This window comes from Macaca nemestrina, chromosome 1, assembly GCF_043159975.1.
Source record: "Macaca nemestrina isolate mMacNem1 chromosome 1, mMacNem.hap1, whole genome shotgun sequence".
Classification (NCBI taxonomy): Eukaryota; Metazoa; Chordata; class Mammalia; order Primates; family Cercopithecidae; genus Macaca; species Macaca nemestrina.
The window spans coordinates 12353857-12376430 of record NC_092125.1 but is presented as its reverse complement, the minus strand read 5'-3'; the positions used below and the strand labels follow the sequence as shown (position 1 = coordinate 12376430).

The 22574-nt window shown below is 39.4% G+C and overlaps 1 protein-coding gene across 3 annotated transcripts in view; it reads left to right on the top strand.

Moving 5' to 3' along the window:
- Positions 1–22574, top strand: part of LOC105474621 (5-methyltetrahydrofolate-homocysteine methyltransferase) — a 106897-nt gene that overhangs the window by 18125 nt on the left and 66198 nt on the right. For 2 of the 3 annotated variants that reach the window (XM_011729436.2, XM_011729434.3), the window contains exons 6-13: positions 207–313; positions 3083–3142; positions 3928–4022; positions 12145–12245; positions 13400–13461; positions 14879–14946; positions 17245–17324; positions 20153–20265. In XM_011729436.2, the coding sequence (XP_011727738.2) occupies positions 207–313; positions 3083–3142; positions 3928–4022; positions 12145–12245; positions 13400–13461; positions 14879–14946; positions 17245–17324; positions 20153–20265 (686 nt within the window). Of the gene's footprint in view, positions 1–206; positions 314–3082; positions 3143–3927; positions 4023–12144; positions 12246–13399; positions 13462–14878; positions 14947–17244; positions 17325–17563; positions 20266–22574 lie in introns of those variants that run through there. The other variant, XM_071073923.1, reaches the window with a different exon arrangement.

Below are 22574 nucleotides of genomic sequence, written 5' to 3'. Positions count from 1 at the left end.
CAAATCCGCACATTGTACACATGTACCCTAGAACTTAAAGTATAAATTAAAAAAATAAAAATAATAAAAAAGAAAAAGATCATGTTCTTAACTATGCATTCTAAACCAGCAGTAGTTCACAGGTGCCAGACCTACACTTGAGATACCCTAGGGCCATTCAGAGGATATTGATGACTGATGTGCTGGGTGTGATTTATTTTTTGCAGAATTTGATGAGCTTGTTGAAGCATACCAAGAGCAGGCCAAAGGACTTCTGGATGGCGGAGTTGATATCTTACTCATTGAAACTATTTTTGATACTGCCAATGCCAAGGTGAGCTAAGGGAGTAAAAGCAGACGGGGTGGGCTGAGGGCTGTGGGAGAGTCTCCTGATGTTCAGAGAAGATAATATTAGCCATTATCAAAGTTAAATAAATTATCTGCATTTGCTCCCTTTTATTCTTGAGTGTTTTTAACTGAGGCCAGTACAATAAGAAAAACTTAAACCTGCTTTTGAAGCTTTTAAAATAACTTTTTTCTAATTATGAAAATAGATATTTTGATACATAGCTAGTATAAATGCATATATAGGTAATAAATACATGCTGCTGGTTCTAAATTTGAAAGATACATAAATATACAGAGTGAAAAATGAATATCCTTTCCTTTCCTAGTCTTTAATTATCCAGCTCCCTTTCCAGAGACAGCTACTATTGCCAGTTTGGGGGTCCTGGCAGATGCTGTACAGAAATAAGCATGCGTGTACGTGTGTGTTTGTGTTCCTTACATACATGCAAAGGCGCATAAGTTTATGGAGAGAGAAGCAAATATCCTTATACATATGTTTTTACACAGTGTATCTGTAGGATACATTTCTACAAGTAAAATTGCTGAATCAAAGGGTATGTGCATTGTTAATTTTTATCTTTAGTGTCAAATTACCCTCGTTTGAGACTGGACTCAATTATACTCCGTTCAGCAAGAAGTGTACAATAGTGCTGGTTTCACAACACTCTCACTAGCACAGTGTATTATTAAACTATTTGACCTTTTCCAGTTTGACAGTTTGCCTCACTGTAGTTTTAATTTGTATTTTTCTTACTACTAATGTAATTGATCATCTTTCTTCAGTTTTGGAGCCATTTATATTTCATTTTCTATGACTTACGTCCTCTGTCCTTTTTTTCTATCGGACTTTGGCTTTTTAAAATTGAGTCCTTTACTGAGAAAATGAGGCTCTTCTCAATAATTAACAGCAGCTACTGCCCTCCAGTTTGTTTGACATTTGACTTTCTTTATGGTGGTGATGGTGGTAGTGTGGTGGTGGTGTGTGTTTGTGTGTGCGTTTTGATGGTGTAGGAGAATGTTTCTTAAGTGTTGTATGGTTGAATTTACAGATTCTATTTTTTTGCTGTGGAGGGGGAGACTATAGTTACAGAGGCACTCCTCAGTTGAAGAGAAGAAAAAAAGGGAAAAATGGCCTTTTCCTCCCTAGTACTTTACAGTTTCATTAAATGTTTAATTGTTGTGGGAATCAGACCACAGGTCCAGAGTTTTTGAACTTTTCAAAAAAATCATTTTCTAAAGTACTTGCAAGCAGGAAGAATGTAGAGAGCCACTACCGGCCTGAAGCTGGATGACCACCCTACCTTGTTCTTAACACATGACTTTCATTGGGTTCTTTTTTATATATCTTTTTAGAAATTGTTTTGTGAATCTCCAGTAAACAAATTATAATTTGAAAAGGAATTCAGATACACATTTTGAAAATGAGAGCAGTAACAAACAAGATAAGGAATATATCTGAAATGAGATTCGTATATACATTTGCAAAGAGTCACGATATTGTTTAGATTAGAAATAAGAGGGATTAACATGAGGGGATAAAGCATTAAAGATATGTTTTGTTGAGTTTCTAAGTTTTCAAATGTGTGGCATACATTCTGATTATATGGAACTAATGTCCCTCATGATGCATCTGGTATTTATTTTGGAGTGAGAAATAGAATCGGGAGCTAACTTTTTTCCTTTAAAGTTTAGTTTTCCTACCACCATCTATTAAGCATCCTGTTATTTCACAGTGATAGGAATGATGTGGAACATTATCCTTATCATCCAAAATTCTGGAGTGCATTTGGATCTAGTGTTTACTGGTAATCTGTCTGCTGATGTGACGCTATTGTACCATTTACCATAACATTAGAATATGTCTGAGTAACTGGTAGGCTTAGATTTTTTTTTTTTTCATTGAGTCCCATCCCCTTTTCCAGATACCCCTTTTCATGGCTATTCTTACATGTTTGTTTTCCATAAGATCTTTAGGATCAATTTGTCTGTTTCTAAAGAGGAAATTCTGATATTATTGATTTAGTAACTTTCCATGAAAAAAACCTACCATCACAGGAAAGGTACACGTTAATTACAGGTTGCATTCTGATTTCAGAGAATTAATTGTGAAAACATACATATCTTAAAATCAAGAAATAAAATGATAAAAAGAGAAGATCCATTACCTGGAACTTAATACGTGGACTGAACAGCACAGAATAACATAGGATTTGTACCTTTACTACCTAATCTAAGCTGATGCTGTTTTTTGCAATGATGGATACTGTTGGTTCATATACCTACCATGTGTATGAAAGGATGCGAAAAGCAGGGACATTCTTATTTATTAATTTTTGAGTCAGAGTCTTGTTCTGTCATCCAGGCTGGAGTGCAGTGGCATGATCACAGCTCAACTGCAACCTTGAACTCCTGAACTCAGGCAATCGTCCTGTCTCAGCCTCCTGAGTGTTATTTATTTATTTTTAATTTTTACTGAGGAAAGGAAGAAAGAATACCCTTTAGCTCCTCCTCAGAGGAAATACTAGTTCCTAGGTGAACTTTCAGTCAGCTTTTGTTTTGTTTTAATATGCACAGTATTACACTTGAGAAAGGGGTGCTGGAGTTGTGCCTTATAAGGAAGACACTTCTTCCCAGAGAGCTTGATGTGTATCTTATCTGAAGAGGTCTTAGAAAAGGGTGCATTCTAATCAGAAAGTTAGACTAATCTTGGAAACAGTCTCAGAAATAAAGACGTTCTTTCTTTTTTCCCTGACAGGCAGCTGTGTTTGCACTCCAAAACCTTTTTGAGGAGAAATATGCTCCCCGGCCTATCTTTGTAAGTTCTAAAGTGTTTGCACAATACATTCTGTCTTCTATTAATAATTGTCCTTTTGAGCAAGTTTTTCCCCACCTTGCATAGTAGAACTATTAATAGTATCTTTTAGAACTCACCTACTTTAACTTCCATTGTTCACTTCCCTCCCACCACTTTTAGACCAATAACAGTCTTATATCTGGAGAGGCAAGGAAAATGAATCTAGAAGTAGCTGATGAAAGGCAAGCTGTTCAAAAGAAGCCCACTGTATTGGTCCTTGAAGCCAAAGGCTTCAAGGCTCAGTCTCATTAAGGCCCAAGGAGGGGTGGACTTGCATGCTGATGGCCACATAGCCAACACCGAAGACACCAGCCTGCTACTTTATTAACTCAGTAGGCAGACCTCTCTGCTGAGTCCTAAAATTGCTTGGTGAGAAGCGAATTGAATACAAACAAGGGTGTTAGATAAGTCCAATGTTTAACAGCAGGAGGTCAGGATAACTTGATGTTATCTCTGGGAAAACTACCTCTAATAAGACTGGATGTGTGAATTCCAAAGTTGTTTCAGTCATTGCTTTTGCCTCAGTGACTTTCCCTTGTCTCTGTTTCTGTGGCTTCCTGCCTCTTCCCCTAATCTCTTGGCATATGTCTGTTCTGACTGTTACAGAAAGTGCTCCCTTTGAATTTGAGTTCCACATTTCTTTTCCTTGTAAAAGAGCAAAGGAAGTCAGCTTGTTCATTTGATTTTGTCTTTATAGCTATATTCTTGAGTCTGTATTGTTGACTTTGTTTACTTTGTCAATTCAGATTTCAGGGACGATTGTTGATAAAAGTGGACGGACTCTTTCTGGACAGACAGGAGAGGCATTTGTCATCAGCTTGTCTCATGCAGAACCACTCTGGTGAGTGATCCATCCTTCTGTAACTTCTTCTCTTTATGGGGGAACCTTTTCTCATGGCTGTGGAATATGACCTGGGAAGGGATTGCTTCCACATATTTTTACTGCACCACTTCTATATTGAGTTTCCTTTAAGTACTTTCCGACTTTTCCCAAAAGGATTCAGAAGATTGCTGCCTAAATGGGTCAGTCTGAGGGACTGGAAAAGTTCTCATATGGTTGCCTGTTTGTCTGTAGGTGTGCCCTTTATAGTTTGCAGTGCTTTGCAGATTTTAGGGCAGTGCCACTCCCTATTTATGAGGCAACCAGAAGCAGTCAGTCATGGAATAAGGTGGGAATTCTAAAGCTCTGGTTTTTATCTGTAAAGTGAATGTGGCATTTGGCATGGTGGTGTGTGCCTGTAGTCCCCGCTACTTGGGAGGTGGAAGCAGGAGAGGATCTCTTAAGGCCAGGTGTTGGAGGCTATAGCTCCTGTGAATAACCACTGTATTTCAGCTTGGCCAACATAGCAGGACCCTGTCTCTGAATAATTAAATTAACATGACTTTTAAAATCTATTTAAAAATATCTCCCTATTTACATTTTATTTTTCATATCAAAATGTTTTAAATCGTGTACTTTGAGTGACATGGAAGAGTATCTGAGTATATATACCGTTTTTTGCCTGGAGTTTTTTTTTTTTCTGGGCTTTTTTCTTCTATTCCTCCTGCCTGGAAGCTATGCTGGTCCCCTTCCCCTTTTCCCCCGTTTCCGTCCACCATACCTCTTCACTCTGCTGACTTGTTCTTAGCCTTTAAGACTCATCTCAAGAATCTTCCCTCCAGAGAACATTCCCTCTCTCACTAGCCCAGATCGATGTTCTTTGTTTACTTTTATTTTAGCCTTTGCCATAAAAAGTAAGAGTAGTAGACATTTGTTGAGAGTTTGCTGTGTGCCAGGCTCTGTTCTAAGTGCTTTATGTGAGTTCTTCCTTTAATTCTGGCAGTAACACCTTGAGGGTTGGTACTGGTATTAATGTCCCCATTTTAACAAGAAGGGTACTGAGACTCAGAGGTTGTAACTCACCCAAGGTGAAGTAAATAGAGAATCTGGGGACAGGAGCATACTTTTAACCACTGTGTTATATCACATTTTATCAATTATGTGATGTTCTTTTTTTTCACACTTAAATGTTTGTAATTACAGAGCGCATCTTACAGTTGACTTAATGTCATATTGTGGTTTCTTAAAAGGTGCTATTAATTTAAAGTGCATTAATAGACATTTGATTGGGCCTGACAATTAAGAAAATCGTCTTGAACTGGTTGTAGATGACCTTCTTCACAGTTTTTTTTCTGAGCAGTCTCTTCATCTTTATTTCTCTAGTGTTTAGTGGAATTCTTGGCACATAGTAGGGATATAATAAATGTTTAACAGAAAAACTGAGGGTAGGAAGTGTAGGGGTCTCTGAAGACAAATTTTATCTAGTTTATTTAAATTTTTGTGCCTATCCATGAGTGTTTGGAGCATTTCTCCCTTCACTGTCTTTCTCTTTTCCCGCCCCTTTGCTAAGTCTGAATTTGTTATGTGGTTAAGTAAGTGACACTGTAATGGATATATGTTACTCATGATGTATTTGTCAAAACCCGGAGAATATGCAAAACCAAGAATGAACCCTAATGTACACTGTAGACTTTAGTTACTAATCATGTATTGCTATTGGTTCACATTCTAATAGGTGTACCACACAAATGCAAGATCTTAATAATAATGATGTAGTCTTTCCTAGCGATTAGGTAAAACCTCTGTGTTGTCCTGGGTGTCACTGGAGTCTTTAGTTTGCCGAGAGTTCTCAAGGGCCCCTTAGAGGACGTTCTTCCTGCCACTGCCTCACCTCCAGGAGTCCCAAGATGAGGTTTTATTGAGGTCTAAATAATTTATGTTTTTATTTCTTAAGGAAACATTCAGTTTATTCTGACCTTTGATCCACTCAGTGTTTAATTTAAAAAAATAATCCTTTCTATGACTTCAACTACAGTCCATTCACAGAGAGAATGTATTTGCTCTCTATTTCGTTATGAATCTTACAGACTGTAGGGGCAGATAGAAGGCAGCAAATAATATGTGAAAAGGATACATATTCTTTTTTTTTTTTTTTTTTTTTTTTTGAGATGGAGTCTCGCTTTGTCACCCAGGCTAGAGTGCAGTGGCCAGATCTCAGCTCACTGCAAGCTCCGCCTCCCAGGTTCATGCCATTCTCCTGCCTCAGCCTCCCACGTAGCTGGGACTACAGGCGCCCGCGACCTCGTCCGGCTAGTTTTTTGTATGTTTTAGTAGAGACGGCGTTTCACCGTGTTAGCCAGGATGGTCTCGATCTCCTGACCTCGTGATCCGCCCGTCTCGGCCTCCCAAAGTGCTGGGACTACAGGCTTGAGCCACCGTGCCCTGCCAAGGATACATATTCTTACATATATGTAGGAAACTTTTGCTTACTGACTTGCGCTTATCACAAACTATAGAACAGTGGGGTAGAGCCTTTATATTACTGGTAATTCATCAAATATTTATTGAAATACTACTATATGTCCTGGAATACAGGCCAATGTGGAATAGTCCACACTAGGAGAAGTGCATAAGTAAATTAAAATATAAAATACACAATGCTATACAGAACTATGAATAAAAATCTGGCAATACATGGGTTAGTGGAGTTCTTGTGGGATTTAGAGACAGCTTGTAAAGAAGGTGACATTTGACATAGGTTTTGAAAACAGGAGACAGAGTTTTCTCTTCTTTTTTTCTTTTGAGATGGAGTCTCAAAATTCTCCTATTATCAACAGCTTGCATTGGTGTGGTACACCTATTACAATATGAACCAATATCAATACGTTATTATTAACTGAAGTCTGTAGTTTACCTTAGGGTTCATTCTTGGTTTTGTATATTCTGTGGGTTTTGACAAATATATCATGAGTAACATATATCCATTACAGTATCATACAGAGTAGTTTCATTGCCCCCAAAATCTGTTGTGCTCCACTTATTTATTCTTTGTCCCAGCTCGCTGGCAAGGAATCTTTTCACTGTCTCTAAAGTTTTGCTGTTTCCAGAATGGAATATAGTTGAGACCACATAGTATGTAGCCTTTTCACACTGGCTTCTTTCACTGAGTGATCTTCATTTCAGGTTCATTCATGTCTTTGTAGGCTTGATAACTTATTTCTTTTTAACACTAAATAATATTCCGTTGCAAAGACGTACTACGGGTTTTTTCCATTCACATATTGAAGACCATCTTGGTTGCTTCCAAGTTGGAGCAACTATGAACAAATCTCCCATGGCCTTTCTGCGCTACTCACAGAGGAGTCCATCCGGTGTTGTTCTGGATTCCCATTGTAACTTAAAGGGAAACTTTCATAATGTCCGGAGCCCTGGATGCCCTGCAAATGAAAGAGGAGGATGTCCTTAAGTTCCTTGCAGCAGGAACCCATTTAGGTGGCACCAATCTTGACTTCCAAATGAAACAGTACCTCTATAAAGGAAAAATGATGGGATCTATATCATAAATCTGAAGAGGACCTGGGAGAAGCTTCTGCTGGCAGCTTGTGCCGTTGTTGCCATTAAAAACCCTGCTGATGTCAGTGTCATATCCTCCAGGAATACTGACCAGAGGGCCATGCTGAAGTTTGCTGCTGCCACTGGAGCCACTCTAGTTCCTGGCTGCTTCACTTCTAGAACCTTCACTAACCAGTTCCAGGCAGCCTTCCGGGAACCACGGCTTCTTGTGGTTACTGACTTGAGGGCTGACCAGCAGCCTCTTGTGGAGGCATCTTTATGTTAACCTGCCTACCATTGCTCTGTGTAACACAGATTCCCCTCTGCACTATGTGGACATCGCCATTGCATGCAACAAGGGAGCTCACTCGGTGGGTTTGATGTGGTGGATGCTGGCCTGGGAAGTTCTGCACATGCATGGCACCATTTCCCGTGGACACTTGCGGGAGGTCATGCCTGATCCCTGCTTGTACAGAAATCCTGAAGAAATTGAAAACGAAGAGCAGGCTGCTACTGAAAAGGCTGTGACCAAGGAGGAGTTTCAGGGTGAATGCACGCTCCAGCTCCCGAGTTCACTGCTACTCAGCCTGAGGTTGCAGATTGGTCTGACGTGTGCAGGTGCCCTCTGTGCCTATTAAGCAGTTCCCAACTGGAGACTGGAGCGCTCTGCCTGCCACAGAAGACTGGTCTGCAGCTCCCACTGCTCAGGCCACTGAATGAGTAGCAGCAACCACTGAATGGTCTTAAGCTGTTCTTACCCGGGCTGTTAAGCAACATGGAAATAAGGCTGATGGAAAATAAACATCAGTTTCTTAAAAAAAAAAAAGCTCCCGTAAACATTCATGGCAGGTTTTTGTGTAGACATAAGTATTCAATTCGTTTGGGTAAATAACAAGGAGAGGATTGCTGGATCTTATGGTAAGACTATGTATGTTGTGAGAAACTGCCAGACTATCCTCCAAAGCTGCTTTTCCATCTTGCATTCCCACCAGCAGTGAAGGAGAGTTCCTGCTGTTCCGCATCCTTCCCAGCATTTGGTGGCATCAGTTTTGGATTTTAGCCATTCTAATAGGTGATAGTGGTATCTTGTTTTATTTGCAATTCCTTAAAAACATATGATAATTTGGCCGGGCGCGGTGGCTCACGCCTGTAATCCCAGCACTTTGGGAGGCCGAGGCGGGCGGATCACAAGGTCAGGAGATCGAGACCACGGTGAAACCCCGTTTCCACTAAAAATACAAAAAATTAGCTGGGCGCGGTGGCGGGCACCTGTAGTCCCAGCTACGCAGGAGGCTGAGGCAGGAGAATGGTGTGAACCCGGGAGGCGGAGCTTGCAGTGAGCCGAGATTGCGCCACTGCACTCCAGCCTGGGTGACAGAGCGAGACTCTGTCTCAAAAAAAAAAAAAAAAAAAAAAAAACATATGATAATTTTGAGCGTTTGCATATGCTTACTTGCCATCTATGTATCTTCTTTGGTGAGGGGTCTGTTCAGCTCTTTAGACAGTTTTTTTAAATTGCATTTATTGTTGAATTTTAAGAATTCTTTGTATATTTTGGATACAAGTCTGTCATATTCTACTTTCTATTGCTATAACAGAATACCTGAGATGGTAATATATAAAGAAAAGAGGTTTATTTAGCTCACAATTCTGAAGGCTGGGAACTTCAAGATTGAGTGGCCACATCTGGCAAGGGCCTTGTGCTGCTTCATAGCATGGCAGAAAAGTGAAAGGGCATGTTAGCATGTGTGAAAGAGAGGGGGACAAGAGACTGGCTTGCTTTATAACAACCCGTACTTGAAAGAACTAATTTATTCCCTTGAGAACTAATTCAGTCTCCAGGGAACTAACCCAGTCTCTGGAGAAAGACAGTAATCCATCTTAATGATTTAATCATCTGTAAAGGCCCCACCTTCCAACGCTGTTTCATTGGCAATTCAATTTCAACATGAATTTTGGCATGGACAAACCACATCCAAACTATAGCAAATCCTTTATCAGATAATGTGTTTCGCAAATATATTTTCCCAGCCTGTGGTTTGTCTTCTCGTGATCTTAATACTCTCTTTTGCTGAACAGTTTTAAATCTTAGTGAAGTTCTAGTTATCAGTTTTTTTTTCATGGACCCTACCTTTGGTGTTTTACCTAAAAACTCATTGCCAAACCCACGATCATGTAACTTTTTTCTGTGTTATTTACAAAATTTTAATCGTTTTGCAATTTGTATATACGTCTGTGTTCCATTCCATTAGTCTTTGTGAAAGATGTAATGTCTGTGTCTAAATTAACTTTTTCAAATGCAGATGCCCAATAGTTCCAGCACCATTTGTTGGAAAGAATATCCATTCTCCATTGGATTGCCTTTGTTTCTGTCAAAGATTAGTTGAATATATTTGCGTGGTTCTATTTCTGGACTCTATTCTGTTCCATTAATCTGTTTGTCTCTTACCAATTCCACATCGTCTTGATTGCTTGAGCTTTTTAGTAAGTATTGGAGTTGGATAGGTCAGTCCTTCAACTTTTGTTTTTTCTCTCATTATTGTGTTGGCTATTCTGGGTCTTTTGTCTCACCATACAAACTTTAGAGTCAGTTTGTTGATAGTCACAAAGTAACTGCTAGGATTTTCATTGGGATTCTTTTGAATATAGATCAAGTGTGAGAATTGATATCTTAACAATGTTGCCTTCCTCTTCCTCTTTATAAACTTGAAATATGTTTTCATTTATTTAGATCCACTGTAATGTCTTTTTTTTTTCATATAGATCCAAGTATTTCTTTTGTTTTGATGCTAGTGTAAATGGTTTTGTGGGGTTTTTTTTTTTGAGACAGGGTCTTGCTGTGTCATTCAGGCTGGAGTGCTGTGGCATGATCATGGCTCACTGCAGCCTCAACCTGCCAGGCTTAATTGATCCTTCTGCCTCAGCCTCCTAAGTAGTTGGGACTACAGGTGTGTGCCACCACGCCTGGTTAATTTTTTTATTTTTTGCAGAGCTGGGGTTTCGCTGTGTTGCCCAGGCTGGTCTCAAACTCCTGGGCTCAGGTGATCCACCTGCCTTGGCCTCCCAAAATGCTGAGATTATAGGCATGAGCCACCGTACCTGGCATGTGTTTTTAATTTCAAATTTTGATTGCTTATATCTGGTATATAAGTAAACAATTGAGTTTTGTATAGTTACCTTGTATTTTGAAACCTTGGTATAATTGCTTGTTAGGTCAAGGAGTTTTTAGTGATTCTTTGGGATTCTGTACATAAACGATCATGTCATATGTGAACAAAGACAGTTTTATTTCTTCCTTTCCGATCAGTATGTGTACCTTTTACTTTCTGTCTTTTCTTATTGCATAGGGACTTCAAATACAGTATTGAGTAAGCGATGAGAGTGGGTATCCTTGCTTTGTTCCTTATCTTAGCAGGAAAGCATCTAGTTTCACATGATTAAGCTTGATATTAGCTGGAAGTTTTTTCTAGATACTCTTTATCAAGTCAAAATTTCCCCCTATTCCTAGTTTGCTGAATTTTTTGAATGAATGACTATTGGATGTTTGTTAAATAAAATTAATTTTGGAATCATTTCAGATTTATAGAAAAGTTGCAAAGATAGTGCAGAGAATTTCTCTATATTCTTTTAGTTTTCATGTTAACATAATGCATGACTATGGTACTTTTGTAAAAACTAAGAGTATATTACTATAGTTTGAGTATCCCTTATCTGAAATGCTTGGGACCAGAAGTGTTTTTGGATTGTAGAGTTTTTCGAATTCTGGAATATTTGCACTATACTTACAGTTTAGTGTCCTTAATCTGGAATCTGATACGGTCCAATGAACATTTCTTTTGTGGGTCATGTCAGTTCTCAAGAAGTTTCATATTTTGAAGTATTTTGGATTTCTACGTTTCAGATTAGGGATATTTAACCTATATTAACTAAACTCCAGACTTTATTCAGATTTCAAGGATTTTCCACTGATAATCTGTTTTCTATTCAAGGATCCAGTCTAGGATGCCACATTGCACTTAGGAATCACAGTAAAAGGAAAAAAGTAAAATGTGAAAACATTAGAGATCACATAGTCTGGTAACTTTGCAGTTGGCTCATAAATTCTGGAAGACCTCAGGCCCGCCACCTGCTGACAACCTTTTAGGATAGCAGGGTCTCTGCCTGTGGGGTAGGGCCTAAGTCCTGGTCTCCTGGACTTTAAGGGTAGCTTCTTTCCACCATTCCATGTTCCTTCTGCCTCCAAGATTTCCCACCTTTTAAATGTTGCTTTCAGGTCAGCTTTTTTTTTTTTTTAAGCAGTGTTAGCTTGTTGATATTTCTGCCCCACAGCATACCATGTGAACTAATTTAAGGAGTCCATCCATAGGCAGGGTCTTTCAGCTGTAAGATTATCTGAAGATGGAGACATTGGCAAAAATATTTAGTGCTGCAGGGGACCTCAATGAGATGGCTTTGAAGGTAGTTGAATAAAAGTGTTTTGAATGAGATTTATTACCCACTTGGTTTTAGATATATTGTCTCTATATATAACTTATATGCATAAATATGAATGAGAGATGATGCTTTTAATATGTTTTTTCTGTTTTTCTAGCATTGGATTAAATTGTGCTTTGGGTGCAGCTGAAATGAGACCTTTTATTGAAATGATTGGAAAATGTACAACAGCCTATGTCCTCTGTTATCCCAATGCAGGTATGTGTTTCAAGGGGGTCACACATGGGGAGATAAAAGTAACATAAGACATGGCGTAGATGAGGTAAGAGATCGTGAATAAAAGATCTTGTTTTGCAGGTGTTGGTATAGTTGACACTTAATAAATGAAGAGTATCTGGGTGCAGTGTTTCCCTGTAGACCTGAGGGAAGTTCGGCTCACCCTGAAGCTTCAGAACAGTACAAAACTTCTGGAAATGAGCTTAGTCACATAACTGACCAGAGTTTTGCCTTTGGTGACAGCGCAAGCCTTGTGGACGTGACCAGAAAGATGGGTGTAAAGAAGAGAAGAGAGACCCCTTTTCTCTGGTCCATTCTATTAGTAGAAGAGCAAAAGAAGAATCCTGTTTGGTGTTACCTTTTTCTTCTCTGAAAGCTTGGACTTGCAGTTCATTATATGGAAATTTTTTGAAGATATTTGTAGACAGTTCTCAAACTTCTCATTGAATATTGGTAATTTGTTCAGGGTTAACCAGATTTCCCTGTGAATGTATTTGATCACTGCTTAGCTACTTAGAGCGAAAAGTCGTTTTTCAGCCTTCTTTCTCCAAATATATCATTTTAATGCACGATAAATTTTATTTCCCACCAGCAGTAAGATAACTGGAAGCAGATAATAAATAAAACAAGAAACTGGATTGTTATAAGCTGAAGTCTTACTTGGGAAAATTTATTCGAAAGGAGACTGGCTGATTTTTGTTGGTTTTTAATGGCATGTTAGTTGCTCATTAATTAGTTCAAAGGTTATGTAGTATTCCTTCCACCCCCACCCCCAAGCGGCTGTGTAACAAGAATGAATGAATTTCCCTTATGGGAAGAGGTGGGGCTGGGGGCATTCTGTTCTGCCCAACAGTGAATAGAATCTTTTCTTTCAGATGGAAAAGAAATAATAGAGTTCATTTTCCTCTGCAATTTTGTGTGTGTGTGTGTGTGTGTGTGTGTGTGTGTGTGTGTGTGTGTAAGTTTTTTGGAAGGTGTGGTATCTTTGTTTACTGTGTAAATATTATGTGTTTGTTTTTGCAAGTAATCATTTAATATAAATATAAAATTATATAGTTATTAACATAAAGTCTTTAAAAATACAATGTATATTTGTTAAGGCAATTTGCAATAATAGTTGAATTATCCCTTCTCAGGTCTTCCCAACACCTTTGGTGACTATGATGAAACGCCTTCTACGATGGCCAAGCACCTAAAGGTCAGGGGTCCTCCTTTCACTGGCTTTTTAAGAGAGGCAGAGAGATTGAAGAGAGTGTTTAGAAGGAGAATTTTCCCTGGAGAAATCCCAATGTACATATAACAAAGAAAAGTTTAGCTACCCCAAATTAAGGTACTAGAGGCACAGGGGAGGACTAACTGTCGGCATCCTTATCCTCAACTGGCACTGGTGGCTGTTGGAAAATTCTCACTGGGGTCCACTCCAAACAAATAATTGAGACTTGGCTCTCCTCTGAGATGTTGCTTCCCCTGCAGCCTTCCCAAGTTGTAGCTTTCTGCCGTCACACCCCTCAGACTGCTGGGTGGAGTAGATGTCCCCCTGGCCTCCCATCGTCACCCCCATCATTCTCCCTGTCTGTCATACACCGGCCATTGTTTAATCCTAGGTCATGAGACCGTACTGTCCACCGCCGCTTCTTACTGCACTTAGCTACTAATCCCTGGGTGTCTTTCCCCTTGTTCCTTGAATTTTTAGCTTCTGTTTCACTGACATTCTCTCTTAAGCTATTTCTGACTGACTTCTTATGATATCATTATCTTTGTAGACGATCTTTCCAATACTCTTGACTTCTCAGCTCCTTGACTTTGTCTCTTAGTTATGGTGTTCTTTATTCAGTAGCCTATGGTTAAACGCTAGACTCATGCTGTCCCGTATCTAGCCACTACCATACGGTTTTTGGAGCCCTTGAATTGTGGCCAGTGTGACAGAGGAACTGAATTGTTATTTAAACATTTTAAAAATTAATGTAAATTTAAAAGTCTGTACTCTATTTGTGTTATTTGAAGATGTGTTATCCAACTCACATTCATTCAGCTCAGCATATGGGTAAAAAAAAATCATTAGATAGGCAAATCTCCCACTGAACTTTATTTTTTGTGTTTATTTTTTTGAGACATCTCTGTTGCTCAGGCTGAAGTTCAGTGGTGTGATCATAGCTTACTGTAGCTTCGAACTCCTGGGCTCAAGCAGTCCTCCCACCTAGACTCCTGAGTAGCTGGGACTGTAAACACATGCCACCATGCCCAGCTAATTTTTAAATTTTTTGTAGAGATGGGGTCTTGCTATGTTGCCCAGGCTGGTCTCAAATGCCTGGCCTCAAGTGATCCTCCTGCCTTGACCTCCCATAGTGCTGAGATTATAGGTGTGAGCCACCATACCCAGCCTCTCACTGCATTTTAAGTGGTATAAAGGATTTCACAGCATCTGAACTATTCTTTGCTTTTATCCTATGTCTAGGGCATGTGACATCTTTATATCCAGAGTTAAGTACATTTGACTCTCTTTTTATTATAGTCTTAGTTGTTCAGGAAGTATAGATGGCTTTTATGTTGAATTGGTGGGAATGAGTTTAGAATTCAGATGAACTTGCTGAAACTTTGTCTTTTCCTAAATGCAGGATTTTGCTATGGATGGCTTGGTCAATATAGTTGGAGGATGCTGTGGTTCAACACCAGATCATATCAGGTAATAATCACCTATAGACAATATATCTAAAACCAAGTGGACAATCAGATAATACTCTAAATATGTACCTTTTGTTGTGGGCTGAATTGTGTCCTTCCAAAATTTGTATGTTGAAGTTCTAACCCCTCCTGTTTCAGAATGTGGGCTGTATTTGGAGATAAGGCCTTTAAAGAGGGGACTAAGGTAAAATGAGGTCGTACAGGTGTACCTAATCCAATATGATTGGTGTCCTTTGAAGAGCGGGACACAAATGCGCACACAGAGGCAAGACCATGTAAAGACACAGGGAAGAAATAACTAGCTACAAGCCGTGAGACAGGCCTTAAAAGAAACTAACCTTGCCTGACGCCTTCAACTCAGACTTCTGTCCTCCAAGTTATGAGAAAATACATTTCTGTTATTTAAGCTACCCAGTCTTTGGCACTTTGTTACGGCAGCCCTTCCTAACAAGCTCATACATCTTTATATTATGAAAAATTTTAGAGAAATAATAAAATGGACCTCTATATGCCTGTCACATAGTTGCCATAATTTTCGATGTTTTTCCATTCTTACTTCATCTGTCCCTCAACTTTTCCCCCAGATTATGTAAAACAAATCCCAGTTATTATGATATTCTATCCTTAAATACCTGAGTAATATTTGAATGCTCAAAGAGGACAGCTCATATTTATTGTGGGCAAATACAGGCCTCCATTAGATTCCCTCGTGGAAGGAAAAGCAGGTGTCTTGAGGTCAGGAGAAGCATCTTCACTTTGCCTGGTTCACAGTGGTTACTTAATTCATGTTTTCAAGTGAGTGTGTGAAGGAAGGGAGTGAAACGAGCATGACCGTGTGTTTCATTCCTTAGAGTTTTATAGCTTATAGGAAGATTGGAATTCAGTGATTTGGAATGTCGTTTAGGACTGTTTATATTTGTTTTTTTCCCTGGAGTGACTGATGATCATATTTCCAGCCAGTCATCTCACTGTTCCAAGTCTGTTTTCATGTGTGTAATATGTTCACTCTACCGAGTTACCTTGTAGTTCACTGCTTTTGTTGACTGATGTGATAGACTCTTAGTAAATTATATATATATATATATATATTTTTTTTTTTTTTTTTTTTTTTTTTGAGACGGACTCTTGGTCTGTCTTCCAGTCTGGAGTGCAGTGGTGTGATCTCAGCTCACTGCAAGCTCCACCTCCCAGGTTCACGCCATTCTCCTGCCTCAGCCTCCTGAGTAGCTGGGACAACAGGCACCCGCCACCATGCCTGGCTAATTTTTTGTATTTTTAGTAGCGACGGGGTTTCACCGTGTTGGCCAGGATGGTCTTGGTCTCCTGACCTCGTGATCCGCTCGCCTTGGCCTCCCAAAGTGCTGGAATTACAGGCGTGAGCCACGGTGCCTGGCCTAAATAATAATTTTTAAAATATCTTGCAAATAATTTCTGAAAGCTGTCAGTAAATATCACTTATCTTTGGATCAGCAACTATTTCTTTTTGTTTTTGTTTCCTCTTTAAAAAGAGGAGTTGTGTTAAATGTCTGTGTGTATGTTTGTGTGTATCTATATTTATATCTCTGTGTATATGTTTGCTTCTTTTACTTAGACATTCACATTCTAATTTGGGGACAGTAGAGTAGAGCAATTCTTACTGGTCCTGATAAATTTAGTGGAGTAGTCAGATTTTTCTGGTTGATCAAAGACATGATTCATTAAAACTGATAAGGTTCAATGGAGTGTGAATTACCAAAACAAATCTTTAAGAGTAATTATTTTGGAGTTTTAGTGCTTTATGGCTGTGTACCCGCCCTACTGTGTGTGTGCTGTAGTAAAAGCAGATCCACTGGACCTAATTCCCTTCTCTCCTAGCCCCTCTGCTTGTGCCTGCTCCTTTTTGTCGAAGGTGAAATCCTTTTTCTGCTCACATTTTGAGTAGGAAGCAAGGATTGTGTGTGTGTAGATTTGACAGAGTAAAAGACATCTGTGGATGTGGGGAAGGTGGAAGGAAGTTTGCAGTTTGCATTTGTGCAAACTGTCATGTAGCTCCAGGTTCACGTCTCAGAAAGTAAAAACAACCCAGCCAGCGCATAGCCGACGGGCAGGCACACAAAAGGTGCAGTTTATAGATTAATTTTCTGCATTGCTGAGAAAACTAAAAGGCATAATTGTTGCTGCACACTTGGAATTAAGTATATAACTATATATAGTTATGTTAAATAGACAATTTCATAGTTAAAAATTAGTTTTGAAATTAGTTTCATTAAATATATTTTATTCTGAATTAATGGAAATAGTGTTTTCTCTTTCAACTCAGGGAAATTGCTGAAGCTGTGAAAAATTGTAAGCCTAGAGTTCCACTTGCCACTGTTTTTGAAGGACATATGTTACTGTCTGGTAAGTCATAAAGACCTGGTATTCGTGATTTCAGAAACCATTTGTAGAATGTGACTATTCTAAGTGGTAGTGATATTTGTGCTAGGCAGCTTGCTTATTAGGTTGAAGAAGAATCCATATATTCTTGGCACTTAGATGAATTCTAGTGAAGAACCCTTTGTTTTTCCAGGGCTGGGGCAGGATGACATCAACTTTAGGGTAAAAGTGAAGGAAGGCCCAGGTGATTTGCCCAGGTAGGGTCCTTGGTGGTGGCTCGATGGTCCTATCTTTATTGTCCACTGTTTTGAAAACATACTCTTGGCCACAGCCTAACAATTTTAATTTTCAGGTTGAAATTAGTTAGAAAATTCCAGACTGCCAAGGTGTAATGTTTGGTAATAGCAGCAGCATCGTCCTGGAAAATTGTTTGTTTCTGAAATATTCTTGTTGTAATCTTACATTTACCACATGTTTAGGACTTTACAAAGACTTGTGGTATTTATTTTTTCTTTGGTTCTCAACAATCCTTTTGAGGTACGTAGCCTACCTTTTTCAGCATTAATTTTGTGTTCAAACAAGGAACGTTAGTAAACTAGGTCATCTGGCCAACTGTTAGAAAAATAACTTTAAATTTCATATTTTTGCTTCGGTATGTTCATGATATATTAAATGATAACTTCAAGCAGAAAAAGTATGATTTTTTAGAGAACCTGCAAATAACACATATGAGGAATTATGTTCCCTAATAGCTTAGAATTTAACATCTCTCTGAATTGAAATATTTTTGTTTCATATGTTGTCCTATGAAAGGTAAAATAAATTACAAATGACAGCAAAAGTAGTGTCTACTTTTCTCACTCAGAACATAGCACAGAATTAATCCCAATCAGTGAGTGTGAAGTTGGGTTAATAAACATACCAACTATGGTCAGGCTAGCCTTTTTTTTTTTTTTTTTTAAATACTCCAGAAGGTAGAGGATGAGATTAGGAAAAGTAGGATTCATGGTTTATGATACTCCCTCTCTGGAAATAGTGGCTTTTATCAGAGAGAGGTGTGGCAGGAAAATTTATTTATTTCATCCCTGGAACTTAATGTTAGTGCATTACTTCAGCCAAGCACTAAGAGTGGAAAACATTCAGCCTTTGCCAAAATTGAAACAAGAGAGCCATTTACGTAAGATTTTAAAAAATAATTTACATGTAAGAATAAAATAATTTTTTCTTCAATTTGAATGTCATATGCTATTGCTAAATTGCTTTAAACAGTCACCTTCCATCAGATTTTAAAAGAGTGACATCAGATGTGCTATTTAAAATTGTTCTTTTATAAACCACAAGCTTGAGAGAAGTGTGATCTTTGTATCAAGTACTTCACATTCATAATAGATCATTCGCACTATGTGTGAGATGCTTTGGCGGGGGAGTCACACGGAAATGTCAGCATTGAAATGTTGGCTCCCTGCTTGCCTGTCCTGGGAACCTCAGGGTCAGACTAAGATCGGGCATACCCTGGGACTAGCATGGAAGGCTGGGGCCATGAGGATCATTGCCGGGTGGAAGGGAAACCATAAGCCAATACTGGGCGTGGAAAGCGATAATCTCAGTGCACCAAGCAGCCTGGAATGCTTTTATAATGACCCAGTTTATAGTCATTATTTTTCTCTGCCTCATAGCTGTTTCTTCCTAAGCCCATGCTTTGACAAAGGTCTTAAAAGCCATTTTCTCTTATTAGCAATGAAAGCAATGATTGTGGGTGCTAATTCTGTGCTTATCAATGTTATTCAGTTTCATTTTTACAGTAACAGTATAAAGCAGACACTTTACTGTCTTTGTAAACTCAGAGGCATATGGGAAGTTGCCCCAAGGTTGTTCATTCCGGTAAGTGATTTGAACCCAAGGCCGTCTGTCCCCAGAACCTGCCTGTAACCACCTAGTGAGACTGCCTCTCCTAATACTTTAAAGGTAATGAATAGTGAGACTGCCTCTCCTAATACTTTAGACATAGTGAATAGAACAAACCAGTTCAGAGCCTTTTCTATAGTGATACTTCACACTGTACGTTTGAGACTGCCTCTCCTAATACTTTAGACATAATGAATAGAACAAAAACAGTTCAGAGCCTTTTCTATAGTGATACTTCACACTGTATGTTTTTACTTCAGTGTAATATATCCACATGTATTATCTGATATTTGCCCCTAAATTGGCCAGTGGCAGGGGAGATGTTACGATGTTGGTAGATAAGGAAACAGGCACCAGAAGTCCACCTGGCTTACCTAGAGCCAGCTCATTAGTGATAGACCTGCCACAGTGACTCCTGTCTCTCAGGTCTCAACCTGGGTCCCTGATTCAGCCTTGTTGATTATGGGTTCTAGGCCTCTGGATCAAAGAAATGAAGTAACGTTGTAAACACACCATTGGTGGGATTGAAAAAGCTTACTCCGTATAGCTTCAAGCTAATATCTGAGCAGACAGCTGTGGAACACCTCTCTTTCAATTCTAACTTTGTCCATGATTTTTGCCCCAGCCTCTTGGTTAAATAGGGGTTGATGATTATTTTTTCTTTTTTCTCAGTATGATTAGGTCCTTGAGGTTATTTGCAGCATAAAACTCTGAAATATTTCTTCTTTTGAGAGTCTGGTTGTAAATGTAGATGTAACAAATAGCCTTTGCTGCATTTGAATCTCCCTAGAGACAACTGTGGCCCTGCTTCCACATTGGATCTCCTGTCTGCTCAGATGGGCTGTGGTGCAGGAACTTCTCTTTCTTACTGAATACATTTGCGTCTGTCTGTCTTATGTCATCCATATGCATTTGCAGAAATTTTTCAAAATGCTTCTCCTTTTAAGGTCTGGAGCCCTTCAGGATTGGACAGTACACCAACTTTGTTAACATTGGAGAGCGCTGTAATGTTGCAGGATCAAGGAAGTTTGCTAAACTCATCATGGCAGGAAACTATGAAGTGAGCATCTTAATAAGACCCCTGAGGCATCTGCCCATGTCTTTGGCTAGACAGCATGTAAATGAAACAGCTCTCTGCCTTTGATAGTGTTATTAGCAGAGCCGCTAGAAAGTGTGAGAAGATGGTAATGTGTGTTTGCAGCAGGGTGGGCTGGTGGGAGGACGAGGCTTTGAAAAATTGAAGCTGCTGTTGTCAATATTTGTTAAAAAGTACTGCATTTGGTGTATGAAGTAGGATGAGATGGGAAGGATCCAGGTTCTAGCTATTTCTATTAATCATGAAATAAGTTAAAAAATTTGAGAAGGCTCTTTATTTTGTCTTCTCACAAATCCTTCTAGGGAAAGGGAAAGACAGGAAAATTCCTGTCAGTTCCTTACGGCTGCATCGAATGCTCACTGTTGAGAGGGTATTATGAATCTTGTTAGCTGTAGACTAAAATAAACAAACGAAAGAAATAGACCCTTGCCTTGGAAAGTTTATGTGATAGTTTTAGCCATGGTGTTTTTAAGCTCGGTCACTCTGTGGATGAGCATAATTTAATCCATACAGAGCATACCCAAGACTCCTGGATAGATTTTCCTATGAAAATATGAATTTAAAATTGGAGGAATTTGGCCGGGGCTTTGATGATAATTAACTTTGTCATCCAACTTTCCTCACTTTTTTGCAACCTTTAGGAGATCTTCCAGAAACCAGTATCAGAGCTGATTTAGTTTTCATAACAAGGAAAGGACCGTGTATCCCCCTTCATGGACCTGTTCATTATTACCTGATGGCATCCCTGGAGGCGTGTCTTCCTTCCTAGTACCTCAGCTGGCACATTAGCAGGGCCTGGTTGCCCAGTTTCACCACTTCCCCTGTCAGTTGTCTTCCCCTCATTCTTGCTGCTTTCCAGTGCTCCTGTATGCATCCATCATGAGCCTTCCCAGTTTGGAAGTTCCATAGGGTCCAGGAGGCTCGCTTCTGACTCTGTGCCTTTGTTCTTGTTTGCTTCCTTCTGAAGTGCCAGTGACTCTTCCTAGCCATAGAGTGTTCTTCAGCTGGCAGCGTTTTGATTCTTATGCCTATTCTATGGTGTCCCTTTGGTGGATTTGATAGATTTGACACTGAGAGCATTTTAGGAAGAAGCAAACAGGTGAAAGTAATAATATCTATCATTTAATAAGGTCTTTCTATGTGCCATCACTGTGCTAAGCACTTTATGTCATTTCTCATTTAATCATCACAGCCTGGTGGAGATAGATACTGTGGTTATCCCCATTTTACAGGTGTAGAAACAGAGGCTTGGGGAGGTTAAATGACTTGCCTTTTGTTTTACAGCAAGTAAATGATAGAACCCAAGTCTACCAAGCATGTGCCCTTAACCACTCTGCTATCTCTGCCTAGTGGAAACACTAGGAGGGGGCAGTAGAAACAGGAAGGGACAGGTGACTCTTCATTAGAGTCTAGCTTTTATGTTTTAGTGATCCCTTTGTGGTTTAGTGAAAAGAACATTGACCTGAAAGAAGTTCCAGTCCTGTGTTCTTACTCAACTCAAATGTCTTTAAACAAACTGCTTCATCTCTCTGAGGTTGTTTGGGAAGGTTAGACCTTGAAGCTGTTATTCCGTGATTGTTAAGAAATAGGTCAGATATTGGCATTTCCATTTTCCAGGTCTTTTGACCCTGTTGCTTACTGTCTTACCTCCTGTCTGTTTGCTCCAATCCATTCCCCATTAGCCAGCTGAAGATGCTCCCTCTCAGTTAGCTTTCTCCATTTTGGTTTGTGGTGACCTTTCCCTTTCCTGGATGTTGAGATCATCTTGGCATTTGACCCACACATTGTATGGCAGTGTCCAGTAGTTTTTTATGTGACTGTGACATGTGCCCCCAACTAGATAGAAACCCTTTAAGAACCAGGATTGTGATTTACACTTCTTTTTATTCTTTATTGTATTTAAATTGGTACTGATACTAGAAAACATTTTTTGATTTACTGAATTAATTAATTGCTTTATTTATTTTGAAACAGAGTCTTGCTCTGTCACCCAGGCTGGAGTGCAATGGCGTGGTCTTGGCTCACTGCAACCTCCACCTCCAAGGTTCAAGCGATTCTCCTGCCCCAGCCTCCAGAGCTGCTGGGACTACAGGCACCCGCCACCAGACCCAACTAATCTTTGTATTTTTAGTAGAAATGGAGTTTTGCCTTGTTGGCCAGGCTGGTCTTGAACTCTTGACCTCAAGTGATCTGCCTGTCTCAGCCGCCCAAAGTGCTGGGATTACAGGCGTGAGCCACGGCGCCCGGTCCAGATTTACTGAATTGAATTGTGA